Source organism: Nestor notabilis, unplaced genomic scaffold (genome assembly GCF_000696875.1).
Source record: "Nestor notabilis isolate BGI_N333 unplaced genomic scaffold, ASM69687v1 scaffold33160, whole genome shotgun sequence".
Taxonomy (NCBI): domain Eukaryota; kingdom Metazoa; phylum Chordata; class Aves; order Psittaciformes; family Psittacidae; genus Nestor; species Nestor notabilis.
This window is the reverse complement of record NW_009910283.1, coordinates 10,031-25,876: the sequence shown is the minus strand read 5'-3', so window position 1 is coordinate 25,876 and position 15,846 is coordinate 10,031. Positions and strand designations below refer to the sequence as shown.

Genomic DNA, 15,846 nt, shown 5'->3' with positions numbered 1-15,846 from the left:
CAGGGGGGTGACGGCTCTCCTGGGCCACCGCTTTTCTTTAGGGGGGAAAAAAATAGAAGAAAAAATAAATTAAAACCCCTCCGCGTACCTTCAGTTGCCGCTGAGGGTTCCCGTGGCTGTCACCGCTGAGATGCTGTTTGTGAGTGACGCTTTTTTCCGTCTCTTCCAGCCTCTGCTGCCAGTGCGGCATACCCATTCCGCCCAACCCGGCCAACATGTGCGTGGGGTGCCTGCGGGCCCAGGTGGACATCACCGAGGGCATCCCCAAGCAGGGCACTCTCCACTTCTGCAAGCAGTGCGAAAGGTGGGCAACCGGGCCCCTCCTGAGGGGAACCGGCCCTCGGTGCGGCCGGGAAGTGGGGCAGCCTTTCCCGGTGCATGTGTTCCTTTGTCAGGCCTCATGATTTCTCTGCACTTCTTGTATTTATTTTCCTATGGAAGTAGAAAGGTGTGAGTATATAGGGGTGTAGAACATTTAAGTGAGTACGTTTATGGTCTTTGAAAGGAAAAAAGTGTTAAGGATGGCAGTAAAAGTGTGAATGTACTTGGAATGTGCGAGTCCTAATGTTTATAGAGGCAAAAATTGTAGCTGCATAGTTGATATTAAGGTTGAAAGCCTGGGAAATATCTGCTTATCTTTTGATTAATTTACTGAAGCAGCTTTAGGGTGCTGTAAAATGTTTCATTATACGTCATATACCAAATGTTTCATAGGTATCTTCAGCCTCCAGGAACCTGGATCCCATGTACCTTAGAATCAAGAGAGCTTCTTGCTTTGTGCCTTAAAAAAATGAAAGCTTCGCTGAGCAAGGTTAGTTGCTAATCCTTTTGGTATTTCATGGTGTGTCTTTTGGTTGGTATTACATAAAGTGGTCCCACTAGCTTATGCAGGGTTCAGTCCTTGCGGAGCAGCTGTTTGTACTTGCGTAGAGCTGATCAACTGATTTGTATTAAACATAGAGAGTGACAATCTTATCTCAAATAGCTATATACTAGAATTTGGGAGGATGCACTAAGGACAGGCTCTTACAAAAAATTTCCAAGTGTACTGAGGAAGCTCTTGCAGTGCAATTCTGTGACTTCGAACCATACAGTATACTGCACAGTTGTTATTGTATAGAAGAGAGCTGGGGATAATTAACTGAAGGAAACTAATGTGTTTTTAATGCACCTTAATTTTACAAGGTTTTTTTTTACACATTTTTAAAATTGTTTATACAATACTTACCAGTGTATGACAACATGAAAGAGGGTTGCACAGGTGCATATATAGATTAAATTGAAGTCTTGTGTTTAAGTTAATGAAGTATCTCTTAGGTTCAGAATCTTACCAGAGAAAAAAATCTGAGATAGTGATTTAGGCAAAAAAAATGTTTTGTTACCATAATAATCAAGATTTAAATTGGATTGCCTTATTGAGCTTCTTGCGGTCAGGTTAGTGCTTAAAAATACAAAATGTCTTTTGCTGTAGTAAATTTGCATGATCTTAGTTTTAGAGATGAAATTGGCTTTTAGGTCCTGAGGAGACTATTATACTATCCCAATTCATCATTACATGGCATCCAGCAATAGCGCTGAATAGTGTGTTCAGTTACTGTGGTGTGACAGTCTGAGATTGCATTGCCGTTACTTTAGATAGAACAGACTTTGTGTCCTAACTAAGCATTATTAGTTAGGTTGGGCATACTGATATATATGGTTTTAGTTACGGTTATTCACTTCGTTGCTTGGTTGAGGATCTATAAACTGTAAGTTTGTGTTTTCTGCTAGTTAAAGCTGTGCATTTTTAATGTGTGGGCAGTAGCTGAGTTCTTGTTCTTTCCCACTGGCAGGTCCGGCTGATTGATGCAGGTTTTATTTGGACTGAACCACACTCTAAGAGGCTAAAACTGAAATTGACTGTTCAGAAAGAGGTAACCAGTGCACAGTGTTCTCTGTGTGTCTTTTATGGTAAACAGGGGCTAATGAAGAAACCTTTTAAACTTATGTTTTGCAGGTGATAAATGGAGCAGTTCTTCAGCAAGTGTTTGTGGTGGAATATATAGTTCAGTCTCAAATGTGCGAAGACTGTCATAGGATCGAAGCTAAGGATTTCTGGAAAGCTGTAGTGCAAGTCAGACAAAAGGTAGAGGCAAACTGAGTTTTCATTTATTCATGGCAGAACAGTCAAGCAGCCAAATATTTGGATGATTTTCTCAGAAGAAGATGGACTCTCACTTGCACACTGCCAGAGTGATAACATTTTGTGTTCAAAGTGGGTTTTTTTGGTTTTCTTACAGATACTAGTTTAGAAAAACTTTCTCTCTGCTGTCCAGTATTATTAGTGTATTCTTTTTAAATGATGGCTGGCAGGAAGTTCTTTTGTGACGTACTAAATATCCTTCATTTTAAGGTAGTGTTAGAAACAGTGGGACAAATTGCTTATAAATATTTAAATTTTCTTTAAAGAAAATACTATCTCTAGCAACCAGTTACACACAAAAGAAAAACAAAAGCTCTAAATTACTTGGTATAATTGTAGCACATCTCTGAAATCATTTTGGTTACTTGGAATAGGCTTTGGACTGTTCTTTCTCTAGATGACCCCTTCATATAAACACTTATTCAGTGACACTGCATTTACACTAGCATTTTACACTAGAAAGGCCATAAATAACCTTAATAGTTTTATTTTTTGTTTATAGACTCTGCACAAGAAGACTTTCTACTACTTGGAGCAGCTGATTTTAAAACACAGGCTTCATCAAAATACGCTTCGCATCAAAGAAATCCATGGTAAGTGAAGGAGCTTGTTAGTCTAGAAGTAGAACAGACTAACCTGTTTTATATGGGAAGAGTGCTTGTGCTAGTAGCTATGTACAGGTAAGCAGCAGATTACTTAGCCTATGTATTGTATTTGACAAAAAAACATAGTACTTGGAATGTTCATTAAGCGTTCTTTTCTTTAAGATGGCCTGGATTTCTATTATTCTTCAAAGCAACATGCCCAGAAGATGGTAGACTTTCTTCAGTGTACAGTTCCATCTAGGTATATCATTCTTCTTGATTGCTTTGAGTACTCAAAAGCTTTTGGGAAATGTCTTTTATCCTTCATTTTTAAAGCATTTTGTATGTGAAGGTGTAAAGAGCCTGCATTCTAATTAAAACAGACAAAATCCCTTCTACAGAATTCCTGTGTTTTCCCCTTAGGCATTTTAAAACTAGCCCTCATGCGTTTTTCTATTTCCTCAATTTTTGTATTTGTAGTATGTAGCTCTATACTTTCCTTGCCATACTTAGTGCTGATTGCGTCCTGTTTCAAGTAATGTCCTTCTTGCTGCCTGAAGGCTCTATTTTTGTCTTACAGATCAAAATCATCTCAACGTTTGATCTCACATGATATTCATAGTAATGTCTACAATTACAAAAGCACTTTCTCTGTGGAAATAGTTCCAATATGCAAGGTAGTGTTCTCTTATTTCATCCTCAGGGTATTGTATGGAGTGGGTGGAGTTTAGTTTTGGTGATGGAGACCTGATTTATTGTGTATTTGAGCATATGCGAAGGGGTCTACTTGCTACAAAGCATGGGAAGTGGAGATAGCACTATTTTGAGGAAGTAATTGGGTGGAGAACTGAAAATAGTTGAAAAATCTATTTTGGCTTTCTCTAAATACTTCATTAAAAACCAAGGAAATCCGAGTGTAAATTATTTTCTCTTTGTATGCAGGACAGTGTTGTTTGTCTGTCACCAAAACTGGCACAGAGCCTTGGGAACATGAGCCAGATCTGTGTGTGCATTAGAGTAACAAGTACCATTCACCTCATCGATCCTAGCACTCTGCAGAGTAAGTTACAGGTTCTTTTCTGTGCTGAAGCAGCATCTGATTTTTCTGCTGGAACGATTATTTTTTATTTTTCTGTTGATTTCATGAAGTCTTCTGTTTTGAGATCTTAATGTTGTAAATTTATCTGATGTAGAAATTCAATAGCGAACTAGGACATAGTTCTGCAAACTTGATTTCCACAGTATCCTGGCTAAAATGGGCAGGCTCAGTGTTAAGTTCACAGATGTTCTTGGCCTCTTCTAAGCACTTGCATTTGTCAGGTGTATTCCTCTAAAATTAGATGGCATCTGTTTTTTCTCTGGATTATGATTGTAGCTGTTTCAGTACCAGAAGCACTCTGCTTTGGTATATGCTGGTAAGCTCTACGAGTAAAATTCCTCTAGTAGGGATTACATCCAGGAGAAAGATTCTTGTGAATGAAAAGGTCTGTGCTTCAGACATGTTACATGATTTGTGTATCACAGCTCAACTGCTCACATTTGCAATATGGGTCGTGTCCTGAACACTTGAGTTACAATAGCAAACTGGAACAAAATACATTTGGCAGTTGCCTTAATTTTGCCTAATGGTTTCTTTTCCTTTTAATTTCTTTGCAAGAATTTCTCTCCATTGTCATTAGTTGCCCACATTGGTTTGTTTCTTTCAGTTGCTGAAATTGATGGGAATACCTACTGGCGCCACCCTTTCAATAGCTTGTTCCAGCCCAAACAACTGGAGGAATTTATCATTATGGATATCAATCGGGTTCAAGAAAAGAAAAAAGGTGCAGGTGCAGGAGCAAGATCCAACAAGGTAAAAAGAGTTCTTCTCTGATTCAGTGTTTTAGGCTGCCTTCTCCTCTCTCTCCCCGACTCAACTGAATTTCTGTTTTGAATCATTCAGCCTTGCAGTCAGATGTATGCTCTTCTGTCTTGCCACTGGCAAAACCTCTTCTTGGGAAGATGTGGACAGTGTTTGGTTTGGAAATTGCACAGGCATTGTGTGAATTCCACTTTCAGAAATTCCTTTCTGTTGAGGAGTTTAAACTCTGCTTGTTACTTTTATTACTGAAATTGTTTTATATTAGTTTTGCAACTCTTCAATTATTAAATTGTTTCTGTTGAAGTTTAGAAGCTTTTCTTTCTAATCAGAGTTAATGATTCGGTACTATACATTTTCTTCTGGGTCAAAAGTTGTATGTGGTTGAAAGTTACAAAGTAAAAAAAAAAAAAACAACACCAAAACACATGTCTAGTTGTAGAAATAGCTTTTGTGGAATTCTTGTGAAAAGTATTTGGCATGTCCATTACCTTATTTTTGTAAAGATGAAAAATGAGAAGTAGCAACCAGTGCATTTGGTGCTTGATGTAGAAATACAAGTTTAATTACAAATGTAATGTTAAACAGTAATACAGCAGTGCAAATGTTCTAACAGCACAGCATTTAAGCTGCATTTGATTACATGGGTGTTTTATTTTTCCTTCCTCGAGCACACACTGGCTGAAGCCTGGGTACAGAAAACCTCAGAGTTGAATACGGATCATCAGTATTTCTGCTGTACTCACTTGGGGCACATTCTGAATCCTGGCGACCTTGTCTTGGGGTCTGTTCTGTTTCTTGTTTTTTATTAAATGATTGTTTAGTGACTGAATTCTCTGGATTCTCTACAGGCTTCTATATTCTCAAGAAAGTTTTGAACTGTTCTGATCTCTAAATCAGCAAAAGGCATAGAGTCTTCCATCTTGGCCATGAAAAGATGATCCTAATATGGGAAATATTTGTTTCTAGTGGAAATCATCTTGTCAGAAGGGTTGTTCATAATAAGAGAGCTGAAGTATTGACTTTAGAGTGCAGATTGGAATATCAGTTGAGACACAAATATATGGGAGGGACTTTTAAAACACCAGCCAAGATCTTTTTGTTGGATAGTGGTTATCTTACACAGCGATATGAAATTTTTGTAAGATTAGGCAAGTCAGGCAATTCTCAAACAAGCTTAAACATTAGTGTTTTTGGAGCTGTTGTGAACCCAGCAGGACCTCAGTGGATATGGAAGTTTGGGTTCAGGAGCCTGGGATATGATACATTGAGTTGGATTTTGTAGACTTACATAAAAGGGCAGGATAAAATAAGTATTTTTGTTTTAGATTCGACTTAGCAAACTGCAACTTAAATGACGAGTTTGCCAATAAGATGAACCCACACAATATTCCAGATGTGGTAAGTCCATTTTCTTTATCTGTACGAAGTTCTCTGCGTTACCCAGGGCATTGGGAAGTACAGTTTTATAATGAACGCTCATTATTTTTGTAGTGGGGGATATTAATATTTTATAGAATCATAGAATTGAAATAAAAAAGAGGGGATATTAATATTGAACTGCACATAGCATCTAATTTTGAGACTTGTTTTTTCACCACTTAAATGCTTGAGTAGTAGTTAGATAATACATTAACTTACCTTACTCTTTGTTGTTCTTTTTCAAATAAGCATGCACTGTATGATGAAAACTGTATTGCAACTCAAGTGCATGACTTTCTCTTCAGGACATAATCCAGAGTGTTTGGAAACTTCTGAATTGACAAATGGTGTATAAACTCTGTATGAAATTTTTCAGTGCCAGACTGATATTTGTTCAGCTGATTTTCCAGTTGCCCAAGTCTAGACTTGGGTGTTGGTTTGGGTTTTGAAAGTGTGTCAGCAGCAGCATTGAAGGCATGAATGTGTAAATATGTGCTGGTTTTTACTGTAGGTATTAATAAAGAAGAGCTATGACCGTACCAAACGCCAGCGTCGCAGAAACTGGAAGCTGAAAGAGCTGGAAAGGGACAGAGAAGGCATGAATATGGATGATGAAAGGTTCAGTATCTGCCAGGAAGCTTTTCAGTCCCTTCTACTTAGGATACTGCACCTAGAAATCTAGAAGCCTAGAAATAACACTTCTCAGTTTTCACTGAGGATAAGTGCAATGTAATGCCTAAGCTGATGTGCTGATTATCAAGAGGCCACAAGCACAAGGTGCCGCTTCTGTCTGAGCATAATGGTGGTTCGTAGGAGAGGTTGATACCAGTGTTCTTGGAAGAGCAGTATCTCTATGTTACAAATATCTATGTAAGGCAGGAAGTGCTTTAAGTATATGTGCCTTACTTAGGCTTATCCTCTCTTGGCAGCTCAGTTCTCAGGGAACTGAGGATGCTGAGGACAACAAGCCAGGGGGTGTGGAAACAGATCAAATCCTGAAATCTTAAAGATAACACTGCAGCTTTTTCAGGTTTACTGTTGGAAAATATAAAAGCTACTTTTATGGGTTTTTTTCCCAGAAAAGCTTAAATTGTGAGACAAGTGAATAATAACAGAAGCATTGTGTCTATACCTTACACTTGGTGTCTGTCTAGCTAAAGGGACTTTTATGTGAAAATATGCTTGTCACTGTTTATTCAGTGACAAAGCTGATACAGCAACAGCAGATCCTAAATAATGTTCAGCTGGATAATAAAAATTAGAGTTAAATGGGGACAGGCAAATTAGATTATTTGGAAACTAATAGGTGATAATTAAAGGTAGAATGAGTTGGAAATGTGGGAACACTTCAGCATGTCTGAAGGACTGTGGATTGCAGTTCTTCCTTGGGGCTTTGTTTCTTTGGTTTAATTTTGTTGTATAGATTTGCATAAAGGAAAAGTGAGTAAATAGGTTAAGCATCTTTTACAGACAATACCAAGACTTCCTTGAAGATCTCGAAGAAGATGAAGCCATAAGGAAGAATGTCAACATCTACAGAAGTAAGGCCTTTTTAACCACTGAATTGCATGTAATGAAATCGTGACAGTTTGAGTCAAAATATTTTCACTGAAGTTCTGTATTCAGATTATTTGAACTCCTCGTGGCTAGAAAAATGCTGTAGTGTAATAGCTTCGGGTTTTCAGTGTATTTCACATGCACTGTGTGGATGTTGATGGGGTTTGTTTGCTTACCTTTAACACGGGAGAGAAAAGCATATTTTCTCCCACACCCAAAAACTCGGCTGGGTGGAGGATTTGGTACATAATACAGTATCTTCCATGAGTGCAATTGCCATGGGATTGTCGTTTTTTAGGAGGGATTTGTTTGTTGGTTATGTTGATTGTTTTGTGGGTTACGTTTTTAGTTCCTCTTCCTTGGGATTGGTATTTTCTTTGCTAATCTGTTTGTTGGGTTTTTTTCTATGTGTTTTTAGATGCAGATGTGCCAGTGGAGAGTGACACAGATGAGGATGATCCTCCACGAATCAGTCTGGCTGAAATGCTAGAGGATCTGCATATCTCCGAGGATGCCACTGGTGGGGAAGGAGCAAATATGATGACAGAATAAGAATAATGCATTAGTCAATGCAATAAATATTCCCTTGCTGAGGAAAAAGTACCCAAAACATATAAACTGATCACATGAACATGCAAAGTGGTGTTAAACCCTTACGTAATGGACCTAAATATATATTATATATAATCTTCTAGAGAATCAGCAATTTAAGTTAGATTTCTGGTGCAGGCATTGCAGTATAAGCTCCACATGTTCTTCCCTTTCCAGAGAGCTCTGTCCTTGAAACTTCAGCAGTGTAAAGGCCAGCTGACTAACATTAATTATCCATAGGGAGTAATCAGTTGTCTTGTGCTGAAGACAGCTGATAAAGAAGGATGTCCAGAGAGAGAGATTTCATTCTTGCTTGCCAGATTTGTAGGTAGGATACCTACCTACTGTTTATTGCCTTAATTTCTTCACATGGGAAAGATTTTTCCTGTCTTAATCTTTTTGGCATGATGGTTGAAGCCTGTTATGATACTGATTTTTTCCATACAAGAGTGTGTTGGGGAAGCTCAAGAATGTAGCTTCTGTTCCTCTGGTAAAGGAACTCCAAAGATACATGTTGTGTACACACAAAAAAATTCCCTGTAGATTGATAGAAGATGCAGCCCTTAATGAGAGAAATTGGAAACTTCTGTTGAGTGTAATGAATGTTGTACTATATTCCATGCCTGTATGGGTGGATTAAAGCAATATGCATAGTGTCTAATTAATCCATTGGGTGTGAACTATTAAAAAATTCCACAGATATTTTTGGTCCATCATTTTTTAGTTAACTTTATAATCAAATTTCACTTTGCTGTAAGCCCAAAGAGGACGTTATATTCTTAAATCCATCTTATTGTAATTCCTGTTACTGCATAGAAGTGGTTCAACAAAAATTTTACTAACAGTTTATGTGAATACAGATTTGATTTAACTCAGTGTAAATACAGAAACACAGCATAGGGTAGTTTTGCCACTGCATATTTTTTTTTTAACTTCAGGAAAAAAATGTTCTGAAATAACTGGTGTGCGTAAAGGAGGGAAATACTAATAATTGAAAAAAATACAGATGTGTAGGATTCATCAAACAGGATTCCTCTATCAAGGATCTGTATAGCTTAAGTGAGAACAGTTACAGTTTGTCTCTGCTTGTAATAGGAGGGTTGAAAATAATCGTATTTCCCTGTAGTATTGTCAGAGGAAGTGGCTGGAGCAATGTTCTCTGTTGTACCATACGTCACATCCTTCCAAGGCCTCAAAGAAAAGAAATAATCAGAGAGTTCTCTGTGTTCAGCTTCCTGCCACGTGAGCAAGATTCTTGCCATATCATTTAGTTTAAGTGTCAGGTTTTGAGTGTTTCCCAACAGGTGTGAATCTGTAGGACTTCAGGCTTACTGAGCTCAGGCAGTATGCCATCAAAGGCAAAGGTATTTTTGATTGTAAAAGGTGGAGCTAGGTTTAGTTACCACTTACTCATACTTCTTTTTTATTCTGTCTCACAATCTTCTAATAATCCACTTGTAAAGGGGGAAAACTGGGAATTTGCAGAGGCAGTTCTGATGGAGCAAAGCTGTAAGCTGTCTGTTGGCAGTGTTAGCAGTGCTGTCTTTTACTCTGTATTTGTGTCACACTAAGCTCTTCTGCTTCCACTCTTGGGAGCTTTGTCATGTTTTTTGACTATGTAGAACAGTTAAGAAAAACCCATAAAGCTGCTGGGAATTAAAGGTACAGTTTGTCCCTGGACGGTAATTTAGTTCAGTATAGGAAAGGCGTAATACTGTGCTTAAAAGATATGTATGAGAATGCAGCTGCATAACCTGAATTATCACTGCAATAAATGTTTTATTACACATTTTACAGTAGCTACACCTGCTAGTAGTGCTGGGGAGATACAGATAAACTCAATTCTAGTGACCATTGGGCCAAATCTGAAGAACTTTAATTTGTAATCTGTGGGCAATGAATGCGTTCTGTATCCAGATGAGATGCAGTTTGGGTTGTGATTTTTCTGACAGAGGTAAAAATGATGAAGCCTTTATGTTCCATAGTTTGGCAATAGCTTCCTGTTGTTGGCAGGTGAAGGGGGAGTAATAAAAGCTCATTTTAAACTGTGGTGGTTTGATCTAAGCCTTTTCCTTCCTCTCTAATGTTTTTCTTCTGTAGCGTGTCTCTAATTTCAGATGTATTGCTGTCTTGTCTGTCATCGTGTTTGTTACTGGAGTTGTCCCTCTTTCTACCCCCTCCTTCCCCTGCCAGGGTCTGTTGCCAGTCTGTATTAGGTTTCAAGCATCTTTCAGCAAGAGTCCCGTCTGGAACAATCTCCTGCTGTAGCTGCTAGGCAAACAAGTCTTAAATCTAAGTATATTGCTTGGCTTTTTGTGCATTTGTTTGCTGGCTGGTAACACATAGCTCACCAATGAGCAGGTAAGCTGTGTGTGCTTGAAACCAAAGGTAGTTCTAGTTTAAGGTTCTCGAGTTTACAGTGTCCCTTTAACATTTAAATGGTTTGGAGCCGAAAGAGTCCTAGATGGTGTTCCAGCAAATGAAATGTTTGCCAGGGCCTTCTCACTGACACCAGGTGGGTGAGTAATTTGACAAAAAGTACATAACACACAATTGATAAAAGGCTGCCTCTTACCCTTGCACCTCTTTCTGAAAATCTCTCTTGAGCCACAGATTTCAGTCAAGTACTTAATGATGAAATTTCACCCAGATTTTGATGAATTTTGAATCAGGAGAGTTAAAGCATAATGTCCCACTACTTTTCTTGGGGAGGATGGGGGGTTTGCTTTCGAAATGTGAAAATATGCACGTGTGTGTACCAGATTTGGCACAGAGTCTCTGTGATAGTGACTACCAAGTGGTAGCAGTACATATAGTAATTTATGAATAGGATGCAGATATAAAAGGGTTGTCTGAAGTAGTTACATGATGGTTAAATTTGAAGTGTACTTGCCACATGCAGTAAGCCAGTCATAAGACTAAAAAGAAATAATACTTTTTAAAGTATTCAAGAAAAAGAAGCACAGCCTGCTGATGAGATTCTGTTTCAGCAGAGTTTTGCCTTCAAAACAGCCAACATTTTGTTCTTCAAGAAGCAAGGCTTTTATAGCAAGAAACCAAGGAAGGCTTTGTCAGCCTCTCAGCCCTGTCAGACCAACTCCTCTGTCCAGGAAGAAGTAGTTACTTAAGGTAATGGAGTTCGACTTTTCTTAACCCCACCCCATCCTCCCAGGTGAATTACTGGGGGAGAAGAGAGAAGACAGAAAATGGAAGACTGGATCTAAACTTTGAGGGGTTTTAGTGCTGAATTCCCATTTTGCTTAATGGTGAATCACTTCAGGGGTTTGGTTGCCTTAGTGAACATTGTGTGTGCAGTAGCTCCCCTGAGCACTCAATTCTGGATCATTGTATTAAAATTCAAAGTTCTTACATCACAAATAAGAAGCTGTCCAGAACTTTGTAACAACTGAAAGTTTTGCTCACAGAAAACGGTGGAGAATGTTATGTGGCATAAGTCAAACCTAACGGCACAAAATGTGTCTGATTGAGGGGAAATACCCAGGAAGGGGTGGTTGGGGTATGCAAGCACTACTTTTTGATATTTATTTTTTTAATAGAAAAAAATCCAAACAGTCATATTATCTATTGGTGATGAAAATCCTAATTTCACCTTTAACTGCTTTTTAAAATCTGTTCATAAAATCTCTTACAGAACTACAGAGGTTCCCCAGTACAGTTCAGATAGAAATTACTCAGGTGAAATATTTACTGGAAAATACTGTTAAAATCATGCCAGAAAGCTCACCTTTGTACTACAAGGACTGCTTCCATGCCAGTTTTGGGGAATCACAAGCTGAGGAGTATGCCCTAATTGTTATTAAACTGGTTGAGATTTCTAGTAGAATCCATGTTATTTTAGTCTCTTTTACTCTTAAAAGTAGCTTAAATATAGGGAATTACAGGGGAATATTGTGTCATGAATTTTTCCTGAAAGAAGTTAGGCTAATATAGAGGTTGTTTCTGTTGGGTGGGTGGGTTTTGACTGGGGGGGTTGGGGATTGTGCTTTAACTGGGTACCACTGAGAAGAGCCTGGCTCTGTTGTCTTTACTGTCTCCCCTCAGCTACAAAGACAAACTCATCCTGCTGAGCCATCTCTTCCCCAGGCTAAACAGTCCCAGGTCTCATCCTCTCTTCTGTCAGAGTGCTGCAGTTACAGTGGAGGGGAGGAAGGAGATAGTGAGCTGATTGGACCATTTTCAAACAGGGAACGTATTTTGGGAAAATCTGCACATGTAAAACAGTGCTCATCCTCTCAGACCAGCGTACCTGTAGATGTGATCTCTTTCTGCCCCAAACTGTAGATTAGTTCCCATATCAATTCTACCTCCTCTCACACCAAGTTGCCGAGTCTGATGTGGGCAGGTACTGTTGGACAAACTCAGTTTTCTTGCTGTAACTGCAACGTGTTCAAGATGTAACGCGAAGTGTCAGGTGTGTTGTAAGTATCATTCTAGGCCAAATGGCCAAATCCACATCACTTGAAAGGCTGCCATGTCCTGGCAACAGGTGCAGGTCTCATTTGGGTCAGGCAGCATGCGCAGCATCAGGTGCTTGCCCATAAATTGCCCTAGAAAAATTGAGACATGCCTGCGATTAACGTGGTGGTCCACCTGATGTCAGTATTCCCTCACATTAATGGCCCCAAACGCAGTCTGCTCAGCTCTTGTGAAGATGGATGTAAAACTCAGGAAAACTACTTGTTGCTGATGTACTTCCTAATATTTTCCTTTTAGTTTAAAATAACACTAACCTAAGGAAAAATAAGACAAAAGTTGCTTTGATCTTGATGTTAAAGGACTTATTCCTAGCAAACTACGCCTCCTGCCAGCAGATTTGTCCCTACTTACACATTGCCAGGGCCACTTATTTTAGCTGCATTCTCCCACAATTAAATGTAGGGGCGTGACTCACGTGTTGGGTTTCAGAGGGTTTTTGGCAATGTTTCCTGCAGCTCATTCCAGAACATAACCACGTAGCAGAGAATATTATTTGCCTTCAGAAATCACTGATGTTTTCTGTACTTCACGTTCATTATCAGCTTAGGATGGGAACCTCGTTAAGACATCTAAGAAACAGGAGGTGAAGTTTGAAACTTGTCAGGTTGTCAGTTCCATGGTGGAAAACAAAGCATAATCTTAAAGAAAAAGAAGTGCCTTCATGTAATTTGAATATTCAGCTTTATAAAATAAAACAATTATATATGACACAAATCCACAACTAAAGTTCGTTTTCATATCAACTAAGAAAATGTTTCAGACATGCAAAGGACTGAAAAGACTTGCAAGATTATTTTAGAATAAAACCTGTGCTCAGTGACAAGTTTTGTGAAGTAGAAGGAAACTATTTAAGATGTAAATTACTTGGCATGTTGTTTTGTATACCACTTAGCATGATGAGGCTTCATGCTGCATGGGTTGTAACAATTATGATTAACACCTTTATTATTAATGTAAGTCTTTGTTAATTCATACCTTTTTGTAGGGTGGATCTGAGATATAAAGGGCTGCAATTTTTAACCCATACCTCTGCTGAAGTTAATTTATGCTAATATATGAAAGCTTGACATATTTAAGCTGGTATGAATGCAGCAGAAGAGAAAGCCCTGAAAGTCACTTGAAGTCCTAGGTTTGTTTTAGACTTTTCTTTGAAAGGTAAATGATCATATTGAAAATAATCCAGAATAGGAGCCCTGGATCCCCTGAGGAGAGGAAGTGTTCAGGCACTTCGAGGTTCCCTGATGGAAGCCTCAGCCCCAGGTTGGCGTGCAGGTTCCCAACACCGCAGACAGAGGTAGTCTGAAAAATACCCAGGCAAATTTCTACATAACTACTATTCTATACAGTGTTTACACTGCACGCTGGAAATGCCACCACTATAGCAAGAATTATTTTTCTGTAACAAAGAAGACTAAGCTGTTGCACAAAGTAGGTTCAGCTGAGCAGGCAAGCAGGCAGAAAGTTCCAGCCAAGCAGGTCTGAACAATTTAAGGTCAGCTTTTTAAAAGGAAACTGATCTGCTGTAAACTCAACATTGTTCTAAACAAATCTATGCAAGATGAAAAGGAGGATCTTCTGTGGGATGCAGAGGCTCTGAAGTGCTGACAAGTTCATCTTAGAGACAGGATTTTCAAGTCAGATAATTAATAGCTCAGATAAGAACTCCAATTACACTCAAATGTAAATAATAGCAGAGACAAAATGCATACATCATAGTGGCAAAGCAATAAAAGTAACAAGGAGCATGAACTTATCTGAGGCCTCTAAAAACTGTCAGAAGTTGTCAGTAGCAAAGTTTTGTGTGAACAAAATCATCTTCATTTCCTTGAGGAAGGCAAACTATTTGGATCAATAAAATATAGTTTAATGAGAGATAAGCTGTGGAAGTCCTACAATAATAAACCTTCATAATGGGGACATTGTGAATATGCCGTTATGTATTACAGCTGTAAAGATCGAACAGTTCCTAGGGAACAGCATGAGCAACTTTATTTTAACAGATGTTTATTATTTCTTTTTTAGTTTCAACTCTTGCTGATCCAGCGTTGGTAAGTTGTACAATTTAAATATGAGATTCCTTTTTAAAAGTCTTTTAAAAAGTCATTGAAGCAGTGATCTGGATGGTGCTCCACATCATCCTCACCTTCCTTTTTAAGGTATAGTACCACAGGGGCATTCCTAACTCCTCTTGTAAAACTTTCTGCTTCAGCCATGCATCAGTAAATCTAGCTTTGCATCACTTTCCATCTGGTTTGGAAAAGAAATACTGTGGCCGCTAAGGGCTGAGCCAGTACAAGCTCCACTGATTGAACACAATCTTCAAAGGTAGAAACTCTGCTGAATGAAAACAATCTTGAAAAATACTGAAGCAGACTGCTACAGCAGTCTCTGCTCCATGGCAGACAGCGTTTGTTCTCACACAGCTGGGATGAACATATGAAGTGCACGGCGATTTTGATAGACACCAAATTACACCATGTCTGACCTTGATCAAATTTACATTTCCAGATGAGCATGCACAGGCCTGACCTCAGCAAATCTGGAGCCACAGCCACCTTCTAACAATTCTGTACCTCAGGCTGCTAGGCACACTGCAGCTTCCAGTAGGGAACCTGCCCAAGCAGGTTTGTATTTCAAAACTGAAATTGCAAGGTGGAGTTTGAACGTAATATTTTAAACACTATTCTGTAGATAAGAATCTGGGTGACAGGCAGGGAAAAGATCATGATGAGTAACATTAATCAAGTAGTTGGGGGGGTTGTTTTTTTCAGCCTCTTGGTTCCTTGTTTGCTTTCTGTTGCTTTCCTGCCTCTCTGTGATTCTCACAGCTGAGCTGGGATCTTTCTGCAGTGGAACAGCATGGAGAGCTGGAGTGACTGTCACCAGCAGACACCCAGGAGCCAGTCCATGTGGAAGGACTGCCGCATGCAACCACACAGCTCAACCAGCAGGATCCTGCAGCAGCTGTTGCAGAAGAGGCAGCAGGTTCTTCGGGCAACCACAACAAACACCAAATGGGTTTGTGCTGAGAGAGACGGGGAAAGGGTGGCAGTAAACAAAAACACACCCAGGGGAAGAGTTCCTACTTCTCCAGCCTGATGAGAGAGTTAATGTCAAGAAATACTTTGGATGTATGTGTACAGTCTTTGGCTGTA

At 39.1% G+C, this 15,846-nt stretch overlaps 1 protein-coding gene across 1 annotated transcript; it reads left to right on the top strand.

The window, feature by feature from the left end:
• Nucleotides 1–169: 169 nt before the first annotated feature.
• Nucleotides 170–8,155, top strand: NMD3 (NMD3 ribosome export adaptor; the record flags this gene model as incomplete). The annotated part of the gene is made up of 14 exons (XM_010009328.1): nucleotides 170–304; nucleotides 715–811; nucleotides 1,833–1,913; nucleotides 1,997–2,125; nucleotides 2,685–2,775; nucleotides 2,950–3,028; nucleotides 3,347–3,443; nucleotides 3,709–3,826; nucleotides 4,473–4,618; nucleotides 5,296–5,408; nucleotides 5,953–6,025; nucleotides 6,558–6,664; nucleotides 7,517–7,587; nucleotides 8,022–8,155. Coding segments are annotated over 14 exons (1,471 nt in total), but the record flags the coding sequence as incomplete, so codon positions are not given.
• Between the last annotated feature and the right edge of the window lie 7,691 nt (nucleotides 8,156–15,846).